Source organism: Drosophila virilis, chromosome 5 (genome assembly GCF_030788295.1).
Source record: "Drosophila virilis strain 15010-1051.87 chromosome 5, Dvir_AGI_RSII-ME, whole genome shotgun sequence".
NCBI lineage: Eukaryota > Metazoa > Arthropoda > Insecta > Diptera > Drosophilidae > Drosophila > Drosophila virilis.
Window position 1 is genome coordinate 15,399,789 of NC_091547.1, and position 22,157 is coordinate 15,421,945.

At 42.3% G+C, this 22,157-nt stretch overlaps 2 protein-coding genes across 2 annotated transcripts; one reads left to right on the top strand and one right to left on the bottom strand.

The window, feature by feature from the left end:
* Positions 1 to 748: 748 nt before the first annotated feature.
* On the bottom strand, positions 749 to 20,559 carry so (sine oculis). The gene is made up of 7 exons (XM_002049752.4): positions 19,797 to 20,559; positions 12,837 to 13,362; positions 12,556 to 12,766; positions 12,298 to 12,425; positions 11,407 to 11,511; positions 11,276 to 11,331; positions 749 to 1,808 (listed from the first exon to the last, which is right to left on the bottom strand). Exons 2-7 carry the CDS (start codon positions 13,209 to 13,211, stop codon positions 1,364 to 1,366), a joined length of 1,320 nt encoding a protein of 439 aa, XP_002049788.1. The 5' UTR covers positions 13,212 to 13,362; positions 19,797 to 20,559; the 3' UTR covers positions 749 to 1,363.
* On the top strand, positions 8,626 to 9,526 carry LOC6625703 (uncharacterized). The gene is made up of 2 exons (XM_002049753.4): positions 8,626 to 8,782; positions 8,896 to 9,526. The coding sequence occupies exons 1-2, from the start codon at positions 8,741 to 8,743 to the stop codon at positions 9,298 to 9,300; spliced, it is 447 nt and encodes a 148-aa protein (XP_002049789.1). The 5' UTR covers positions 8,626 to 8,740; the 3' UTR covers positions 9,301 to 9,526.
* Positions 20,560 to 22,157: the final 1,598 nt, after the last annotated feature.

Below are 22,157 nucleotides of genomic sequence, written 5' to 3' on the forward strand. Positions count from 1 at the left end.
GGGGGTGGATGGGCGTTGTGGCGGCAACGGAGTCTGCAGCAGTCAATCGGCAAATCATCGCGAGAGAGAGCTTGCAAGTCAGCTAGCCAGCCAGTCAGCCAGTCAGGCGACAGCCACCCTCAAATGGCTATCCATCCGGGGTAGAGGCAACCTGGCTCCGGTCATGGTAACATTGCGTCGACTGCCAGTTGCCAGTTGCCAGTTGCCAAGCGCCGCCCTCCAGTCGAGACCGTTGCCAGGTGGCGTGGAAGGGTCACCAGCACAAGCAGACGTTGGTGCCATTAACATGCTCATTACATGTGTCGCGACTTCGGATGGGCAAGAGGCGCGTGTGGGACGTGCGCGAGACGCACGCGCGCCCCGCAGACGGCTGACAGCCCATTATCCATGGCTATTAGCATTAGCGGGTTTACCTGTCGGCGCGGATTAGTGCTGTCTGTGGTCAGATTTTCCTAATGTGGACGGAGAGTGTCTTCATCCAGGCCCACAACAATCTTTAATGCTGCGGCTGCGGCTTCGATTCGTGAGCCTCGTTTTCTACAACTATTTACAGAGGGTGCGGTTCGAATCATTGTACTTAAATAATAATAATTAATTTTGATTAAACAATTTTTGACAAAATATGAATGAATTTTCTCGGATACCTTCAAGCCGGTTATCATCCGATATTTACAGATAATATTTAATGAGCATTAAAGGTAATTATTTATATTTTTCATATATATTTAAAAATAATAATAATTATAAATACATTGAAAATAATTTAATAGAATTTATGTATAATTTTTGCACATTTCAATTTGATTTGCATTTGCAGTTGGGCAGAGAACGGCCAATCAATCGTTCATCCTTACATCCATCCGGGGCCATACCAGGACAACAGATACTCTGTTCCGTTCCCCAGCCCGCCCGCTCTAAAACTGAAGCCTAGCTATTTACACAGATCAATGAAGTTTAAGTAATCCATTCTTTTGCTAATCGAGGAAGGGCAACAGCTTATGCTTCCACTCCCCTCTATCCCCCTCTCTGTCTGTTTATCTGTCTGGTGTCTTGGTGATATTGAAAAATGCCATATTATGCGCAAGTGCTACTATTTCATGATTAATTAAAACTTGTTGCTGCTGCTATCTTGAACTTGATCTATACACGAATCATCTTCGAGGATGTGATCTCAATTATTGCTGCTTCAGAAGTAAAAGCTTTCCGGATGCTGATGCTGCTGCAGCTGGCTGCGCTGCTGGCGTTGACGCAGCATAGCTGGCCATTCGCAGTGCATGTTGCTGTTGCTGTTGCCGTTGCCGTTGTTGTTGCTGCTGCTGCTGTTGTTGCTGCTGCTGGCAGCAGCAGCAGCCTCCAACTAGAATCATAAGTGCTGATACTCGCCCATATCGTACATGGGCATGGCGCCCATGACGCTGTGCAGATGCGAGTAGGCAACGGCGGCGGAGAGCGGCGGCATTTGGGAGGCGGCGACAGCCACAGCTGCTGCTGCAGCGCTGCTTTTGCTCGCTGCCGCTGCACTGGCAGCATGTTGCTGATGCTGATGGTGTTGCAGGCTCTGCTCGGCAGCAACATGTTGCAGTTGCTGCTGATGCTGATGCAAGCTGTTGCTGTTGTTGCCGTTGCTGTTATTGTTATTGATATTATTGTTGTTGCCGCTGCTCGGCGACTGCTGTTGCTGCTGTTGCGAGTGATGCGAGTGATGCGTGGCGGCTGCGTGTTGCTGTTGTGCGCTCTGACTGGACAGCATGTTGCCCTCCATTTCTGAATCGCTGGACGAGTCCAGGTGTTGTTTGTCCGTAGAGCCGCTGCAAAGATAAAAATTATAAATTCATTTAAATTTACCAGTCTTTAATGTCGTTCAGCCAATTAGTATTTTCGGGGGCAGTATTTTAGTATTAGTTTTTGGTTATTTAAGGGACAGTGCATTTCTTATGTTGCTAATTCAGTCATTTTCTGGAAAACAATTGAAATTTTAAACGGATTAAGCTACTTTGTGGCAGCTCAATGACAAGCCTTTTTATTGCCTTTTTGTGCTCAGCAACTAATTCAGTTATTTATAGCTTTTCTTAACATTGGATTCGGTATTTTTTTCTTTGCTTTGACAGTTGGCCGCACGTGTGGCTGTTTATTAAATACGAAAAGTAAGAGTAGCCTGATTAGATGCTTTACGTGTGACCAGATTGTCAAAAGTGAAAATACATGTTTGCTATTTAAATTATGTTTTTAAGTTTTGCTGTTCTTATTTGAAAATGAGTGCTGTCACAACTCAACGAAACTGACATAATGTTGCATAATCCTTACAGCTTCCCCTCCCGCCGAACAGAAAGGCTGCTGAACTTTGCCTTCAAAACAGATGTCAGCAATCGTTTAAATTAAAATGTGTCAATTGCTGTAACTAATTTACTGCTTTCAACAGCAAAAGCAACAGCAACAATTACAACACACGCTTACATATACATACATCAGTTAAGTGTGTATATTTATAAACAAATGACAAATGACAGGGCGGGCAATTGAAAATAAAACCGGAAGGAAATTGTCTGCTTGAATATTTCTACTCTCAACGCGAGCATTTCTATAAATGGTTTCAGTTTCACATTCGGGCAGCAGCAGGCGTGCGCTAGAGCAGGACAGCAAGTACGAAAGGTGTCGCGGGGCTCACACACACACACACAAACACGCCCACACATTCATATAAACAAACACGAGAGGGGCAGCTCTCAGTGCATTCCCCCATAGAGCGCCGCCGCATCTGATTTCAGTTATTTGAGCTGCGCCTGTTCTCTCTCTGTGTGTGTGTGTGTGAGAGAGCGTGGCTATAGCTTATGTATCGCTCTCGCTCGCACCTTTGATCAAAAGTTAAGCTGCTTGACTTTTATTATTTGCGGCTGATTCTGTAAATGACTTTCAAGTGTCGTTTTTATCGCCACCGTTTGCCAGGGTGGAAGCGAGACACTCATTTGCTGGCCCAATTCCAGACACCGCTGGGAATTGAAAACACACACACACACACACACACACACACACACTTCTGTTGATGTGTTGTTCGTGTTGTTCAATTTGTTAGTGCTAAACTGTCCTGACATTTTAATGGCTAATTCACTGGCAGAGCGATAACAAGGCGCATTTGAAATTCGAGCAACTGACATTATCGGCCCAGTGCCAGCCGAGTGCCGGGTGTGTTAATCTTAATCTTGTCGCGAATCCCAATTGCAAACGTACCCAGAACCAGTTTCAAAAAATTGATGACAACAAACATCGACAAGCAACGGCGACGGAGGCGGAGGCGGAGGCGGAGGAGGAGGCGACAAGGGTCCAGGGCCATGCAAAACATTTAAGCGCACACTCGACAAATTTGTGGCCAGAGATCATTGGGAACGATCTGCCAGATCAGCTACAGCCTGCAACCATTCCTCCCCCTCCTGCTTCCTTTTTTTCCCGCCTGGCACAATCCATGCAAGTTATTTTTGCTGACTCGCGCGCAATTCGAGCCGAGCCTGAAAAACCCAGTTGCAGACCTGGAGCTGCGCCGACGCGTCGGCCACATACGGCGCAGTCGCAGACGCAGATCCGCAGACTAGCTGGCATCTCGAATGGGCAGCCAGCTGTTCGCTGTTCGGCATTGGCGGCATTGGAGTGTAATTGTAGATTCCACTCGCATCCATCTACATTTGCAGTCAGCCACTTGCAGCGCTTGATAATTGCCAAGCTGTCCATTTTGCATCTTTCCCAGCCAGACACGCGGATCGGGTGCCTGTTGTACACTTGCCAGATTCGTTGGGGGTGGGCTTGTTTATGTACAATTGGGCATCGAATTCTTGATTATGTTGCAGTTAAGAACTGGCATGGCATCTCAATCATCCTCTTAGGTCCCTACATGTATGACTATATACTCAATCAGATTCTAAATAATGCGATTTATTCCGAATACAATTTATATTATTTTGATTATTGATTCGTCCGTTTAGTACAGATCAGTTAGCTCAGCTAGCAGAAATCAGATTCCTTCGAATACTTTTCTCGAAATTGCAAAAGTTTCTCTCTATAGAGTATATCCTCCTATATCCAAACGATTTCACAGAATTAAGAAAATAAGCTAAACAGAGTTTTACATTTTTCAAAGCTAAATGTCGTGAAATTTCAATCAAACATGAGTTTCATACAAGAATTTCTTACTTCAATTTCCACTTGTATTCCACGCACATAGGCGGATTTTAGAAAATGAAATGCCAGCCGGAAACTATTTAATATAATAAGATCGCACGAAACTACATTATTGGCAAGATTAGAGACTTTTCTCAGGCTCTTTAAACATGCTCTTTAAAAAGTTTGGAATATTTCTTAATAGTCAATAAAAGTGAACTTTAGCAAAACATTTAAAGGACAGCAAAATGTGTTTGCCTGCTTCTGAAGAAAATCGATTGTGGCGAGGAGGGAAGCGAACCCACCCGAAAAGTACAAACACAGATCTACACGCAAACAGGCTGAGCAAACATAAAGCCAACCTCAAAATGAGAAATGGCTAAAATGCTGGAGTAGCCATCCATGCCCAGCCCTGGCCCCAGCCAGTCCGCCAGCCATCCAGTCAACCAGTCAGCCGAGCAAAAGTGGGGAGCAAACAAAGGGCACCAGCATATAAACAATGATATCAAATTTCAAGAATTTCATAGTTGTTGGCCCTGCTCGCTGCTGTCTCTGGCTTACTGCAACACTTATTAACACGGCCAGGGACAGGAGAGAGCGAGAGAGAGAGAGAGAGAGAGAGATGGAGAACGAGAGCGAGAGCGCAGGCGTTTGAGACAGCGCCTACTTTCGAGTATATTCAACTGATTGCATTATCAAATAAATACACACACATCCAAGTCTTATAAGTCAGCTGCCTTCGCGGTAGCTGCGTCCCAAGGACAATCCCTCAATACATAATTGTCACATAGAGTTTATATAAAATATATGACAAGAACAAGAGGCGTGAGTGGCAAAGCCTGGCCAAGAGTTTGGGGCAATGTGTGTGTGGTCCCGGCTGAAAGTTCTTGGGACATTTTTCTTGGCGCTGCTCAGTGATGAGGAATTAATTTTTACTTGTTTTGCTCAATTGGGTTTCTGTAGTTTAAAGCCACTTTTGGAGCTGCTTTAAGCAGATTCATTAGCTCGGCAATAATGGATGATCGGATTATGGGTGGCTCGGCCAACTCTGTTACCCGAACTGCGAAAACGAGTGCGATCACGAGTGCAAGGCTATGAAGTAGGAATTTGAATTTAAAGTTCACTGAAAAAAGAACCAGTTGAAAACTGAACTGAACTAAAATTTGGCAATAAATGGTTTAGTTACGTTTGAGTCTCGATTAGACGGAACCGGTTCGGAATTGGAATTTAAAGTTGATAGAATAACGAACCAACCGAAAACCGAACAGAATTAAATTTGATTGATAAATGGCTTGGTTACAATTTCGACTGTTTTATTAACATGCTGAAAAGGTGTGACAAATAAGCATTAATGAATCAGAAAGACAAATGGAACTAGTTCGAACCGTTAACCGAACCAGGGACGGAATACGTTTTAGACTTGCAGCCCTGGCTAGAATTCATGTAGAGCCTTAGCCCCTTCTATTATAAACATTATTCAGATGCTTAACACTTTACACAGATGAGAATCGGGAGACTGAAATCTTATCGGGCAAGCATCTGGTGTGGCATGCAATTAAAAAGCAACAAAATTATTAAAAAACTGTCAAAATAAAGCGCAGCCAGCATAAAATGCGCCACACGCCAACCGTACGGAATGGGCCAGGCCATAAGATAAAATACTTTATAACGATGGCAACGATGACTTTTTGGTTAATCGTTAAGATCTACACGAAACTCATACATACTGGATTATGGAGGGAGAGAGACCCTAACCGAAACCGAAACTGAAACTGAAACTAAAGCTGAAAGCGAAACATAGTTGTAGACAATGGGACAATGCTTGGGTACAACTCTACTACTAGATCGAGTCCAAGCTCAGGCTCCAGACTCGAGTTGTCTCAACTCCAACTCCAACAACAACAACAACACGCCACACACATGCGTAAATTAAATGATAATTTATGATCAACACCTTTTCAGATTCTTCTTATGGGCCTCACTCTGACTCGGACCCAGGCCCAGGCCGGGCACCGTTTAGTTGGGTGTCCTGCTGCGCACACGTCTCGGGATTTGTGTACCGATCTCGCAATGCGATAACTCAACCTGTTCGTTGATTCCCTGGCCTGCACTTCGATCGATTGTGATCCCCAGCTCTTCGAATGGGGGCTTCAGTTTATGAAACAGCGTTTCATTTTTTCCAACTGCCTTGCTGCCATGCATGTGTGTGTGTGTGTGTGTGTGTGTGTGTGTGCCTGTTTATTTGTTTTTACGATTTATTGGCTTATAATTTTTATTAGCAATGGAATTTCTTGGAAATCCTGCAACGATCTACCATATGATGTGTCGTTCTGACTACCCCTCTACCCGACTAGAGCCGCCCCCCCTCCCCAAGCCCCTACACTGGCTACCGTCTGTTTTGTGCCTTTGATTTGTTTTGACTCTTGTTCTTGTGTTAAGATAACTGAACAGCTGATGATTGGATCTCGTTAGATCTTGAACTTGGCACAGTCTAGATAAGTATCAGTGGACGATAGTCATGGCAGGAAGTTGATAAGGATCTTGGTAGTCGGAAGGGCATAATTGTAGGTAAATAGTTGCCCTGATCAGCGCAGGATTCTAGGGCTCGTTAGACACCCAATATTGATGGACCTCGCACAGTTCTTTGTTGCGAGCACAATTACATCTTGGAATAGTTCTATTTGCCCTTGGTTATCACATAAGATGTCCAGGTTTGCCACTTGACCAATGAACTTTTGCAGTTCCAACATTTCCCAACACTTTTTAAGACCCTAAGCAGCTTACGGCATTTATGCGGCGGGGCGAACTTCAACTTGTTTTCATGGGCGCAAAAGGAGAAGCGCATGAAACCCTAGAAATGGAAACATTGCCATTGAAAAATGTGTCAGGCCCGCAGCGCAGTGCGAACTCTAGAGAAGAGGCAGCTGGAACATTGGTCAAATAAATGAAAATCTTGGTGGACTTTTTAATGCCACAATCACGGCGATAAGCTGTGCTCAGCTTTCCAATTATAGTTGGGTAAATTACTTGACACAGGCGCCCACCCGATGAGTACCCGCCACATGCTCAGCCGCCCTCCGAATGAGCTGAGCTGAGCTGTTCTGTTCCCCTCTGGCAAGCGCCTTCGGTTGAGGTCTCAGTTCCATACCGGTCCATCATCACCAACGACATCATTATCAACGCCATCAGTGGCGGCAAAACTCAACTGCCAAATGCGTCACGGAACTCCAGAGACGGGAATGGCAACGGGAACGGGCACGGGACGAACAGACCCATATAAGAATGTATGCACACACATATGTTTGCATGTGCATGTGTGTGTGTGTGTGTGTGTGTGTGTGTGTGTAGAGGGATGGTGCTGAAGAGGCAGAAACGCAAACAATCACAAAAGCGAGAGAGAGAGAGAGAGAGAGAGAGACGGGCAAAAGCGCAAAATACATAATAATAAAAACAGAATGTACAATAAAACGAATAAAAATGAATAACGCGCTGCGGCGACGTCAACGTCAACGTCGGCGACGTCAACGTCAACGTCGGCGACGGCAACGGCAACGGCGACGGCAACGGCAACGGCGACGGCGCTGAGGCGAACGAATAAAGAACACACGCACATTTTGTGGTAACTTGATACTCTTTCCAGCTACCCTCCAGCCAACCGTGGCATTCGACGAACGCAAACGCAAACGCAAAACGATGAGCCCTGAGCTGCCCGAGATCGACACACACACACACACACACACACACACATACACTCGCACTAATGCACACAGTTACAAACACATACAGTTGGAAAAATGAACATCAAGACAACGGGCCGGGTCTGGTACTGGGGGTCTGGTACTGGAACTGGAACTGGAACTCTTCTCACATTTGAAGTAGTATTAAGGTTTTTTATGTTTGGTTTTTTTTTTTTTTCTCTGCACGCGGCTGCTGCTGGTGCTGCTCGTCTTATTGTTGTTGGGAATGTGGAGCGTGTGCATTGTAAATAATTGAAAAAGGTCCTACGATTCGGAGCATAATCAAACCATGACGAAGGTGAAGGCTAGCAAAGAAGCCTGAATTGAAATCACGAAATCGTGTATAACAGAAAAACGAATTGCATACATATTCAAATGTACTTTCATATGAATTTGACATATTTTCTAGGCATTCCAACAGTTACTTTCCCTTGGACACACTTCCAGTGTATTGGGATATTTTGCTCAATAGGTACTTTCTGTAGGGATTTGGCAAGAAGTTTATAACCGTTCGAACGGATCTTGCAAATTTACCCATAAGTTCCAGTCAAAAGAGTTGGCCTGACTAGGAGATACCCTAAACCTATCGCAGACCTGCCGTTGCCAACATTCTGGATTCACTCTATTCTCCGGCTGTGTCTTAAAATCAATATTTTGGCAATGGCAATAAATATTGAAAAAAAAAAAAAAAAACAAATAAACTTCTTCACATAAACCTTCTTTTTACGAGATATGCCAACCGATTTGTCGTATGGATATGTAGTAGGCATTAAAAATACAAAAAGGTTCGATTAACTAAATTTTTGCTTAATGTAATAGAATAGAAATTAAAATAAAAACAAAATTTGCCAGTTGAAATGCACAAGACCTGGAAGAAGCCACTGCACAAGCGCAAAGTCGTAAGCTCCACACACACACACACACACACACGTACACTCTTCTAGTTTCCCACTCCCTGACTCCCCCACAACCCCACTCCCCGATTATTTGCATTCATGCGTTTCGCTTGCAGTGGGCGAAGATATCATGGCCGGGTCGCTTGGTCTATTACATGCAGCCTCTGGTGGAGCACCTGTTTGATATTTGGCTGCAGCAGCTGCCCTTTCCGACGCTGTTGAAATGCGTTTATACGTGCGGCATGCTCTTCTTCATATTGCTACCCGTTCTGTACCCAATGATGGTGCTGGGCCTCTACTATGCCGTTTTCCAGTACGTTGGGGAAAAGCATTTGGATTTTGTTTTCCCGCCAAACTGGGATCTACTTGGCGCCGCAACGAATCTGTGGTACTTCCAGGTCACCAACAAGAAGTACATGCTGTTCGTAACGATGTACATTGATCGATATCGGGTCATTATAACGGCTATATCCTCCACTGTTGACTATATGCGAATGGCATTGTGCTTTGTATTTGGTTAACACGAATCAGACAGTTCTTTCATAAGTCCCCGAATCGTTCGTTGCAGATAAACATTTGGAACAATAAATTCTCTAGTTGTATTTTACGTTTACTGCTACACAAAACTTTCTAATCAACATTTTAATCAAGTATTAACTCTACTTTTTTACTCATTTTCGTAACGCATCATATAAGAGATGTATGTCAAATTTTGTTAATAAAGTGTAAGGGTATTCAAATCACAATATAATGCTCAAAAGAAAAACATTTGAGCTATCAGAAAAGATTCACGATGTGCCACATTTTATTTGAAGGAAGTTTTTCAAAAAATAGTCCTTTGTAGGGATATATCCGAACCCAATTTGTCTACATTCCCGACCAATATCAACAGCCGACTTGATCTAGCTATGCCCATATATATGTCTGGATCGCAGCTTATGCGACGAATCATTTAGAAATTGAGTAAATATGAAATAGTTTTGTTTTCAAGATTAACAAACTTATCAATTTCTAAAATTGATATTAATTCGACAAGCAATTGAATTGAGGTAATTTTCAGGTGTAAATTTTGTATGTAAAGTTTTAGATTTTATCAGCAATTATGTTAAATGACGACAGTTGGTCGAGAACAACTCGACAGCTCGTTGAATTGTGGGCTTTGGCGTCGTTATGCTTGGTGGACCGTTTGGGCAACACATTAAAGTCCAACTACAATGGAGCACACAAATTTGTGCATGTGTGCGTGTGTGTGTGTGTGTGTGTAGAAGAGTCTTTAGTGCACACTCAAAACAAAAACTATATATATGAAAAGTTAAAGTAGCAGCGCCGAGTTGCCGTTGCCGTTGCCGTTGCTGCTGCTCGACGCGGCACAGCCATAAACATATATCAGGTTACCAGTAACAACAACAACAACAACAACAACAGCAGCAACAACAAAATGAATAATAAAATAAAAAGCCATGAGGACGCTACGTAGTGCAAACTACCGTAGGCATTGCCCGCCTATATGCAAAAGTATCTGTGAGATACTTTTGTCAGCTGCATATACATATGTATCTGAGCGTGTGTGTGTGTGCACTGCGGTTGCTACGGCGGCCAATTTTTATTTTTATTGCGACAATTTTTCGCTGTTATTATTGTTTTATAATATTTGTGTTTTTTTTTTTGTTTTCTTTTGGAAATTGCAAATTGAAGCTCTTTTGTGCACTTTGGGAAACTGATAGGCCGTTTAGTTTAATGCATTTGAATATGTGTTTTAGGCACAGATGCGAAACGAACTTTGTGTTAGTTAGTTCAACATTGTTGCGGCCACTTTAAAATCCATTTCACATTTTCAATTTCCATGTTTGCGCTTCACATGACTTCTAATGCGAGAGCGAGAGAGCAGGATAGGGAAGGCAAACAAAAGGATGCCCGAAAGGATGTTCAATATTTGAAAAGTTGCCTATCGGCGGCCAAGCATCTGAAACATGCCGAAAAAGAAAGAGAAGAGTTTCGGGAATGTTTGCCTATTTGCTTAAGCGGAAATGCAGATGTTTTTGTGAAAAGCATCCAAATGTCCTTTCTTGGCAAGGACCCGCTGCATTAGTTTTAGTCAGTCTGTCAAACATATGACAATGCGCCTATGAAAACAAAGATCCACACAAATAACGAATATGTGGAATATGTGTGGCATGTTCATGAATTTGTCAGCCACATTTTCACATTTACCATATAAATGAATGCTCATATTTTCGGTATGCTATGTAGTTTATATGATTCACGTGAAAAACGGCCGTGTCCTTGACACTAATTAGCCCGCCCCACCCACAGAAAAAAGCCTCAAATTGACCTTGTTATCAGCATGTAAAAGCCAAGTAAACGGACGCGTCGTCAGCTTTTGTAATTGAAATTTAAATGCCAATTCATTTTGCACGCGTTGACACTTAACCAAAAATTATTTATAATAAATGCATGCATATATATTATTAATATTTTTTGTGAGAGAGAACTTACTCTTTGTGCTCGGCAGCGCGATCTCGTTGTCGTCGATTCTTGAACCAATTGGATACCTGTAAAGGTGTTTAAATACAAAATCAACTTTATGACAAATAACAAATGCCATTTGTCAACGATTCAACACTCACCTGCGTCGTGGTCAGTCCTGTGGCCTCGGCCAAGTCGCGCTTCTCGCGCGGCGATGGATACGGATTGTGCGCATACCAGTCTCTCAATACCGAGCGGGATTTCTCCTGAACGAGTTAAACGCAACAATAACTATTAGATATTATTCACGAATTAAATAGCAGCTATCGGAACTAATCAGACAAAAAGTGTCTGCAATTGTTCGGCTTTCAATAGGCCAAGGCTTTGTTGCCTTAAAGCCCTTAACGCTCTCCCTGTCTTTCGACAATTTGTGCTACCAGAATTGTAAGATTTCGCCCTAAAGCTAGAAAATGTCGAGTCTGAGCTTGAAGAACAGAATATTCTCTCGTATAAGATCCTACTATTCGACATATGTGTATCATAATATAGAGTATTATGGGGTATAGGGTATACAAAAAGGGCACTTTTCATGGTTCGGTTCTATTGTAATCTTGTTTTTGTTTTTTATTTCTGCAAATGCTTCACTTCAAATTCATTTGAATGTTTTGGAGAATGTCTTATAGATTATCTTGTTCCTTTCCCCTTTTGCCTGGGCCACCCAACTTTTGTAATAGCTTTAAATATTTGACATGAATGCAAATGTTTTTAATCAATTGAAAGCCCGCGTAGATAAAGCCCAAGTGCAAACAGTGTCCGTCAGGAAACGACGATGAGCCACAAGGAGCACAGGAAAGTAGGCGTTGCCCGGCAGTCGAGGGCAGGGCCGGGCAGGGCAGGGGCTGGGACGTGGCGGACATTTCTACGATTTCATTTTGTGCCCTTTGTTGCCGCAATTAATGTGGCAAGGCGAACCAAGATGGTAAGGCAAAAAAGGAGCGCGGCAGGGACAGGGACAGGGGCAACTGATGGGGAAAGGTGTCTGCGGTACTCACCTTAAAACAGTAGCTCGTCTCCTCGCCATCCCAAATGGTGCGGGGCAGTGGAAATTTACGGCGAACACGATATTTGCCCACAGCACCCAAAGGTCTTCCGCGCAGTTTTTCGGCTTCCACGTAATGCGCTACAGTAAAAGAATTTCGGGTTAGCACTTGGAGGCTAAAGAGTGCCAGGGAGAGAGAGGAAAAACGTGATCGAAGAGCAAGAGAGAGAGAGAGAGAGATGGGGGGGGAGGAGGGTGGATGTCGTGTCACCTTTCAACCACAGGGCCTGGAGCTTGGCATGATTCTGGGCCGAGAAGTGATGATGTTCGAGCAGCCGGTACAGCTCCTTGTACTGACCACGATGGAATGCGACGACCGCCTTGGCCTTCAGCACAGACTCGTTCAGTTGCAGTTTATCACATTGTGGCAGCGACCAAAGGAAGCGGCCCAGTCTTTCGATATTGCCCGCCTGCTGCAGCACCTAAAACACAAAACAAATAACTTAATGTTGGCAGCTGAGCGGGCCGTAATCCTCGCCAGCAGCAGCTCACCTCGCACACGCAGGCCACCTGCTCCTGCGTAAAGCCGAAGCTGGGCAGAGTTTCGCGTCCGGCTGTGGCAGCACTGCCGCCGCCCCCGGCACCTGGGCCGCCATTTCTGCTGCCGCCGCCGCCGCCGCTCAGGTGCAGTCCAGTGGCAGTCACGCTTCCGCCCAGACCGACGCCCACGCCGCCTCCGTTGTGCGTGAGCATATCGAGATTATTATTGTTATTATTGCTTGTGCTATTATTGTTATTATTGTGCAGCGCGACCACCGACCCGCTCAGCCCCGTCGGGCTGTAGGGGGGCGTGTGCCGGGCGGTGAGCACAGCAGCCGCATTGGCCGCGGCCAGATCGTAGAAGTCGGTGGCGGGATGTTGCAACATAATCTGTGAGTGGCACTTGCACTCCAAACCGGGCAGCTGGGCCCTCTGAATCCAAGCTCTGCGAATCGATGTGTATGAACTCCCGCGTATAGCTCACTTTATCAATAGCCTAGTGAGTTTTAGGCTTAATTTGTCTTTGGTTTCTTGAGCGCTGCAGAAATGAAGGTAATTTTAGGAAAAGAGATAAATATGAGTCGATCTTAAGCGTCGAAGATAAAATTCCCTTGATAAGTTTTCTTTTTATGATATTATATTATGTACAAAAAGATCATTTTGAGTACTCCGAAGTTGATAGCAATTCTTGAAAAACTTATAAATGCCAAGTTTGGATAGAAAAGAATCTGCTGTATTAGCCCAACTAATCATATTGATTGAGAATATTTATGTATATATATTCAAGACAGACTCTTATGAAATGAAGCACAGATCCCAGCGTGTTTATAAAGTCCCTCGATTAATCAATGCTATGCTAGGCGTATTTGTTGGATCCAATAATTACCATACTAATTGGGGGCAATTTTTCATATTTTTATTGCCAACATTTGGAATGTTTTGTTTAAGATTGTAAAAACGATAATTGCGAGACATTAAACTGTTGAAACTGGCATTAGGGATATGTGAATATTTTCACATTTTCCACATTTATGTTAAACAAAACAAGTTATGAAATATGGCCAGAAAGAACACTTTTAGCCCAGAGAGAAAGCAAACAAACGAACTGGACCCCATGTTGTCAAAGTCGATTAGTCGATCGCTTAGATTAGCTAATGCGTGTGTGGCAGGTGCGCACGTGTAATGCGAATGCTTCCATTATCAAAGTATGGTTTTCTATATGCGCCCCCCCGCCTGGCGACGGCGACGGCGACGGAGACGGCGACGTCAGCTCGGCGAACAGCCACAACGAAAATAAACTTTTACACAATATTATTAAATGGGGCGCATGGTTTTCAGTGTTGTGTTATTGCTTATGTAGAAAATTTTCTAAAATTACCACGTCGCTGCCGCATCTCTGCTTACAGGCAGGAGAACAAGAAGCAGATACAGATACAGATACAGATACAAAGAGCAGGAGCTGCAAGTGTATCCATCAGATAGAATATCTGCAAAGGTCGCACTGCAATCGATCGCGCTGGCCCACGCATCGTCTGACTGTTTTACATACGTAAATTTCGATTTGAGATGCGCCCAAGATTTCCGATCTGTTGGCATTCCCCTGCCCGCAGAGCCCCCCCCCCCCTTTCCCTAGCTACGGGTTAAAGTCTAAGCAGCTCGCACCTCGTATATGTTTTCAAATTGAGGCAACTGCGCCGCAGCGATTCGAGATATTCTTGGATCTGTTTTCAATTTTCAGCTTGCCCTCTCTCTCTCTCTCTCTATCTCTCTCTCTCTCGCTCGCACTCTGTGTGTGAGGCAGATTATATATACAAAGCATTTCATTTGGCTGCTGTAACGAAAATACCAACGCCAAGTTGGTTGCCTGCTCTTGAGTCATCGGCCTAGGCCGGCCGATCCGCTGGGACCGCCCGTTCCCGCCCGTTCCCGCCCGATCCGATCCACATTTGGCCAAGCGTCAGATATTTTTTGGCTTGTTTTATGTTTGACGCAAGTAAACAAGCAAAACGCGTGAAACGAAATACGCTATATAAGTAGGTTCTACTTATATGTATATGTACAATCTGCTCGTGTGCTGGCCATAATTTATAGATGAAATTGTGTACAACACAGTCATACGATATACACAAGCGTTCGACTATTCGCTAAGCTATTCAAAATATTGAAATTACAATAATTTACTTGTTTTCTTGGATTTTCACATTTTGTTCCATTCACGTATGCTCTAAAGGCTGAACCTGACCTCTGACAGGCAACTGAACTGCAAGGGCAACTCAATTGCAGCGAATAGAACTAGCGGTTTTTCGGTTAGCGGTTCAAATCAACTAGCTGCTGCTCAAACTTTTCGGTGCATAGTCAAAAATCAGTTGTAACTCCGGACTGAAACCGAAATAGCTATTATACTATCAATAAATTATATTTGCCTGCATTATTATTATATTCACAATATGCGCATGTCAATTAATTTTATCTTGGTTGAATTTGATTAGAAAAGTATCTTTAGAATGTTGCCTCTTGACCCGATTACAATTATAGAATCAAGTAGCACATTGATGCATATGATGGCTCAGTTAATGGCACTCCGATATGATCTGTGGCCATGAAGAAGGGGCCTATGGCATATAGCATATAGTAGATGCCCCACACGGCAACAAATCTATGCGAGCATTCACTCAGCTAGTCGCAGCAGCAACCTCAAAGATATTTTATCTGATGGGAAACGGCTGCCGGCTGCCGTTGCGGCAGTTATTCAAATGTTGCCGATAGATGCTTTAACTGGGCCTGGCTGCTGCTTGTGGCTAGCATTCGAATAAAAACTAAATGAATTTCATTTATTTTCAGCTCGACTTACACATTTTTAATTTACTTTACAAACGCGTCCATTCGAACGTGTTATCTGTCAGATTTCCGATTTCTGCTGTTTGCTTTTATGTTGTGCGTGTGTGTGTGTGTGTGTGTGTGCTTGACTTTTATAAGCTTTTAATTTGAGTATTATTGTTATTGTCTTCGCTTGTTTGGTCGCCTGTCAATTTAACTGCATGCGGGAGCGTCTCGCTGCCAGCCCCCCAAAGCTGAAAGCGGACACCTTGTGTATGTGTCTTGGATCTATTTCTGTTGGATCTGTTGGATCTGTTGTCCGTTTCAGTTTTTATAGAGTTGTATGCTGTTTTGTTAACCAAATCGCAGCCAAACGACTCTATTGTTGCCAGCGTCTCATTAGTTTCTAATTAAAGTTGAATCTAATAAAAGTTTTTAATGTTTTTATACCCTCAACACATTGTAAATGCATAAAAGGGGTATAATGCAAATTTGTACATTTTTATATTATTTCATCAAAGCCGAGTCGATCTACCCATATCTGTCTGCTCGCCTGTTCGATCTCAGAGAGTTTGAAAGCTATAGACTTGGAATTTGAAAGTAATTTCTCCGGATGCACGAACAGATCGAGATTATTTCAAGTTATCGATAACCAGCCTAGTTGGAACGATAGAGAACAAAATCGATTTTCGGTTATTTGAGCATATCTCGAAGACTATGAGAGCTAGAGGCAACAAAATTGGTTTAAAGACTCTTGCTGTTATTGTACACAAATCTAGATTATTTGCTAGAACCAACTTGAACTTTGATATATACTCATATTAGCATGCCATACTTAAGTGCTGAAAGTTGTAAAAAGATCGGACTATAAACACCGAAGTTCCTCAAGAAAGTATATATCATATAGGGTATCTTTCGGTCGAGCACTCTTACCGGTTTTAATTAAGTTGCATAGCTGCTGTGATTTATGTTTGTTGAAATGTTGAAATAGATAGTAAAATATTTCCAAGCCGATATATTTGGAATGCGTTAGTATACCTGTTGCTCGGCCGAGCTGCAGTTTTATCATAAATTCGGAATTCCTTAAAGTTTAAACAGCTCGAATTGAGTCGAAGCTTGGCCAAAGAACTGTTAATCTAAAAATTCACTGCGACACGTTCGAGCTGTGAAACTAAACTGCCCAAGGAACAGATGCGGATTCCAGGGCAGGGCCCCGATAAAATGTAGACGCCATCGTTACAGTTACCAAACGCACTCTGGTTCCGGTACCATCCGAATCCAGAGACGAGGACTGTTTTGCGCTGAAAGCGAATTATCTGCAATGGCGTCTGTGTTTATACAATGTAATCGACAAATTCAACAAATTCGAAGCTGTTATTGCACATTTCCCCCGTTTCCCTGGAAGTAAACAAAAGAAAACTTCAACTGACCGCCAACTCGCTGTCTGGCTAACGTTCCGAGCCTGGCCGGGCCGGGCCGGGCCGGGCCGGGCAATTGTATCTGTGAGATAAAACTCGGCATTTAGCACACGTTTATATAGCATTTGCTATTTAATTGCCAGCTGTACTCGCCCGGACCAGATTAAACGCGAATATGCAATGAATGAAATTTGTCAATTTAATGTGCTGCTCGCTGGGGCGTGGCCAGACCAAATGTATCTCTGGCTGTGCGCCTGGCACACGTATTTTTGCGCTACATTTGCGCAACTCTTGAGACTGTATGGACTCGCCGCCGACTCGGCCAGTCCATGGGTGCCGCGGCCCAGTCTCTCTAAATTGGCCAGAGTGCCGGCCAACATCTTTTTCGCATCTTTTTCAATGAAAAACTTGTACGCAAATTAAAACGAAATTTCTACGCAAATGCGTAAAATCATCAAAGCCACAAATGCTATGCATTTGCAGCACGAATTCAGCTCATTCTGCTAGCAAAATAACCAAACATATTTACAACTTTACGCCAGGTCAATTTGTGCATCTATGAAGTATTGTATCTTTAGGCTGAATAATTGACAAAATGCTTAGGTGCTCAATTCTAAAAGTTAAGACAGAATTACATTTTCTTAAAAATAACAAATATATTGCTCGGAAAACTTGCATTTCTATCTGACTTCTATATATTTCCTCTGGCAAATCTAAAGATAACTCATTTAGGAATAAAATCTGAAGATTAATGATAAAACCCGTTCAAATAAAGAAAATATTTGACTACAATAGAAAATGTATCTACACTATTATATATATTGTATCCAAGGCTTTGATTCGAACTGAAATAAAATATTTCAATTTTGATTAACTTTGAGTCTGAACCGATTTATGGATCAATTTCCTACAATATTTTTTTTTTGCATTTATTAATTACTAATGGAATTATAACATTTTAATCTTGAAAATATATGTGTGTATTTTGGCAAATCAAGTGCACGAACCGAACCTAAAGTCAGAAAGTTCAAAGTTCAACAGTTTTTTTTTTCTATGTTTTATTGCCGCCTTGATTAAACAACAGACTATATTTGCATAATGTCAAAAGATCCAAAACTGTTTTATTGTCTCGCAATAGGAAATTGAGAAAAGTTGGATACATTATATTTATCTGCGCAAAGGAAAGATTTTCAATTATATGCGATAGATTATAAGAAAATCTGGAGGCGACAACTGTTGTGTGCTCCGCACTTAATCTATTAAACGTTCTCGATTTGAATGCTAAATCGAAAATCAAGAAAAAAAGAGGCAAAAAATACATATTAATAAACTATTCGCATGCGAACGAGACAAGACGACATGCGACATCTGCGCGACGCCCACCCGCAAAAACTTTCCAGAGAAAATGGAGGCTGTGAAAAGTTAATAATTCGCGCATTTCTATAGAGAATTTGCATGATAAAAGCCATATGATTTGCCTAAAAGTTATTATAAATAAACAAAGCCAAGCGAAAAGTATCTCACGGATACCGCAAGCAAGCTCTCTCTGAAATGTGATGAATGAATGACAACTGGAATGGCCGCATGTTTGTTGTTAAAGCGAAACAAGCTGGAAATAAGATCGACTAATCAGATGGCCAGAGGGTGGGGTAGGCGTTTGCAATTTTCCAGTTTTCATGTGCATTTGCCAAATGTACATTTCGCTGGTTTTCCGTGTCATTCGACAATTCAGAAGTGGCTCCAAAAATAGTCAAGCAGATCGCCAGAGCTGCCACAATGAGGCGCGACTCGCGACTCGCTCAGGTTGCAGCTTGTGAATCACAGTTTCCCACATGGATATGTGAGCATTAGTCATGCAAACGGTAAATAAACTATAGAATATCAAAATATTAAAGACATACGACCAGATATATGTGCGTATCGCTCGGTTTTGTAAGCAAATGACAGTTTCTTGATGTGCCCCTTAAACATTTCCTTTGTTCATATTTACTTTGCGAGCATTGCAAGAAAGTATTACAAGATGCCTGCCTACAATATATAAGCTTATATAATTCATAATTGACTGTAATAAATGCATAAATACTACTCAGTCTTTGGACTGCACACGAACACCTCAGTCTGGTATTCCAGCTCGGCAACTTGTTACACTTTATCAACTAGAAACAAGTGTATCTTATGGAATATCCATTAATTACAATTTACAATAATTAAATAGATTAATTATTAGAATAATGCAGAGTACTGTTGAGATTTATTAGTATCATAACCTTTGCAGGGTATGTTATAATTTTCTCATAAAATTTCTCGTTAAATATATGTATATACATATTCTCAGTCAATATCAACAGCCAAATATATATAGTCTATATATAATAAGGATGGTTTTTTCCATGTAAAATATTTCTTCATTTTAGAAGCTTTCACTATGAAACTTTGGCAAGGTTTCATAGCGTAACTGACGGAATGGGATCATAATAACATATAAAAGCCATAAGAATAATGTTTTCATTCTTAAATCCTATCAACATCATATACCTCTATGGGATTAAGATGAGATCTTGTGTGGAAAGATTAACTGGTTTGCGATGTGACAGATATATCATGAGATATAGATGAGATATATCATCTCAAGCGTCTGCCAGATCTGTAAGGGTTTCGACATATTTAAGATAGTTTTTCTAATCTTGTTTTGAGCCAAGCTCAATTCGAGCTTCACCGTCGGCATTTGGTAACTCACCTGTATCTGTATCTATTATGAATGTATATCACTGTCGCAGATGCGTATCCGTGTTGTTGTTCTTTTAGCTGTTGTTGCTGTTTTGGTTGTTTTGCACATTTGCTTTGCTTTCCGCTAGCAGCAGCAATTTTTTTTTGTTTCGTTTCTTTTTTTTTTTTTGTTGGTTTTACCCTTCGATTGGCGCAACTTTTCAGCAGATTTTAAGATACACGAGCACACGCACACACTCGCATGCACATGCACATTCACTCACTCGTGTGTATGTGTGTGTGAGTGTGTGTGTGTGGGGCATAAACGAAAATAACTGCGAACGCGCAGACAAGCAACAAATTTTCATACGCACTGTTAGCAGAAACACGTGTTGCAATTCTTAGAAAAATTTTCCGCTTTCGCGACTTTTATTAATTGCGAACAAGCCTTAAAAAACAACAACAAACACTAGAGCTAAATTTGAACAATTGATATCAACTTTTGTTATATTTTTTTTATTTTTTTTTTGATGATGTGTGCGCACGTTTTCGATTTATGTGAGTATTTTAGCGTTCGGCTTGCTTCTATTTGCTATTTTCTAATTTCTAATGCAAAATGCAAAATACTGTGTGCGCGCGTTGACTTTTGATTTATGCATCGGACATTTGTTTATTGCCGTTGAATTAGGATCGGTGCCGGCGGGGCCGTCGTTCGTCGCACGAGCGACATCGACAATGGGCAGCGATAATCGAGATGCGAACTGCGAACAGCACGAACCGCACGCGAGCAACGCAAGAGAGAGACTGAACATTGGAATGAAAAGAAAAGGCCGCCAAGTCCAAACGCGATGGCCAACCAGCCAAGCGAGCGCTGTGCATGTGTTGGTGTGCATGTGCATGCTTGCATGTGTGTATGGGAGTGTGTGTGTGTGCGTGAGTTTGTTGGTGGTTGCTGCCGCTAGGCGTTACAGGGAGAGAGAAGGCAATTGCTTGAGACGTTGCCACAGTGAATGTCAAACTGTTGCTGTTATTCTACGCAAACGAAGCGAATCACCCAAATTGCTCAATTAGAGAGCGGCACCTAAAGTGCCGGCCCCAAATAGCTTACACACTCACAAATCTAAAATACATATTAATTAAGTATTAAGCAAATTATTTTAAATAAATTGTTTTGTTAACTGTCCAATTTCAAATGAAAGCAAATAAAGTTATTTTATTTAAATATTGATCATTCTGTTAGACCACATACATATATGCTCCAGCAGTCATTGTTCAATATACCATGACAGTGCAGCATGGCACGTTTTTTTATCCGCGACTGTGAATTTTATTCAGTTTACGCGACAACAGCATCTGTTGCTCTTAACAGTTTGAGCTCCACTGTAAACTCAATGCTCAAGAGACAGCTGTGTGCGAAAGAGACGGTAAGCAAACAGGTTATATTCCGTATTATACTCATTGTTATTGCTGGGCCCGCCTACTGCAAGCTACCTGTTTACACACATACACACACAAACGCACGAGAGCTGGCAATAACAAAGCGCTGATTGGCCAGCGGCCGCGTCGCATTCGGCATTCGTCATGCGCAATGGCCGCCATATTGATATTGATAAATGGGAGAATTTATGTGCATATATATGCATATAAATCAACTCGTATATGCAAGTATATAGCTATGTATGTGTGCATGTAAGTGGTATGTAATTGCAGTGCGTCCGTAGGCTTGAATGCCACCTTGCCACTCCTGCGGCAAGGATGCTTTTTGAAATTATGCTGCGGTTGAAATTCCCTTTTAATTATGGCCCATCCTTGTATTTCATTTCAATTGCTGCTCGCATTGCTATAATTGCATCTGCATTCCGTTGTACTTGTTGTTGTCATTGCAAAAGGATGTTCGAGGATTACTTTTGTAGATCTACCTTTAAATGTTGCCTTGTTTTTTTGTTTTTGCTTTGTTTCACCTCTTTAATTTGAGCAGATTGCGATTATGAGCCGAAAAACCCTCGTATCTTGTACTTTGGCTCTCCTGTACACATAGACAAATATCTTATACTACCAAGCACAGCTTTATACCTTGTAGAACAATATGACAGTTCGGCAAAGGTAACAGAAACAGATTCTAGATTCCAATTGCAACAGCTGAAAGCTAAATATTACTTGGCATCTATTATGAGTTTGCTGCATTGATAATTTGAGGTAAAAATGTTAAAGAGTACACGGACAGCATCTCAAATAAGGGTGTCCTTTGCTAGGGTAAGCCCAAGGTGTCTGCGCGTCGTATCAACAGGCGAGAGGTCGATGGTTCAACCTCAGCGACAAATGTCAATCGATAAGGTGGCGCGGGCGGGTGGGTTTTCTAACATCTTCAAATATTTGTTTGGGAGAGCTTAAT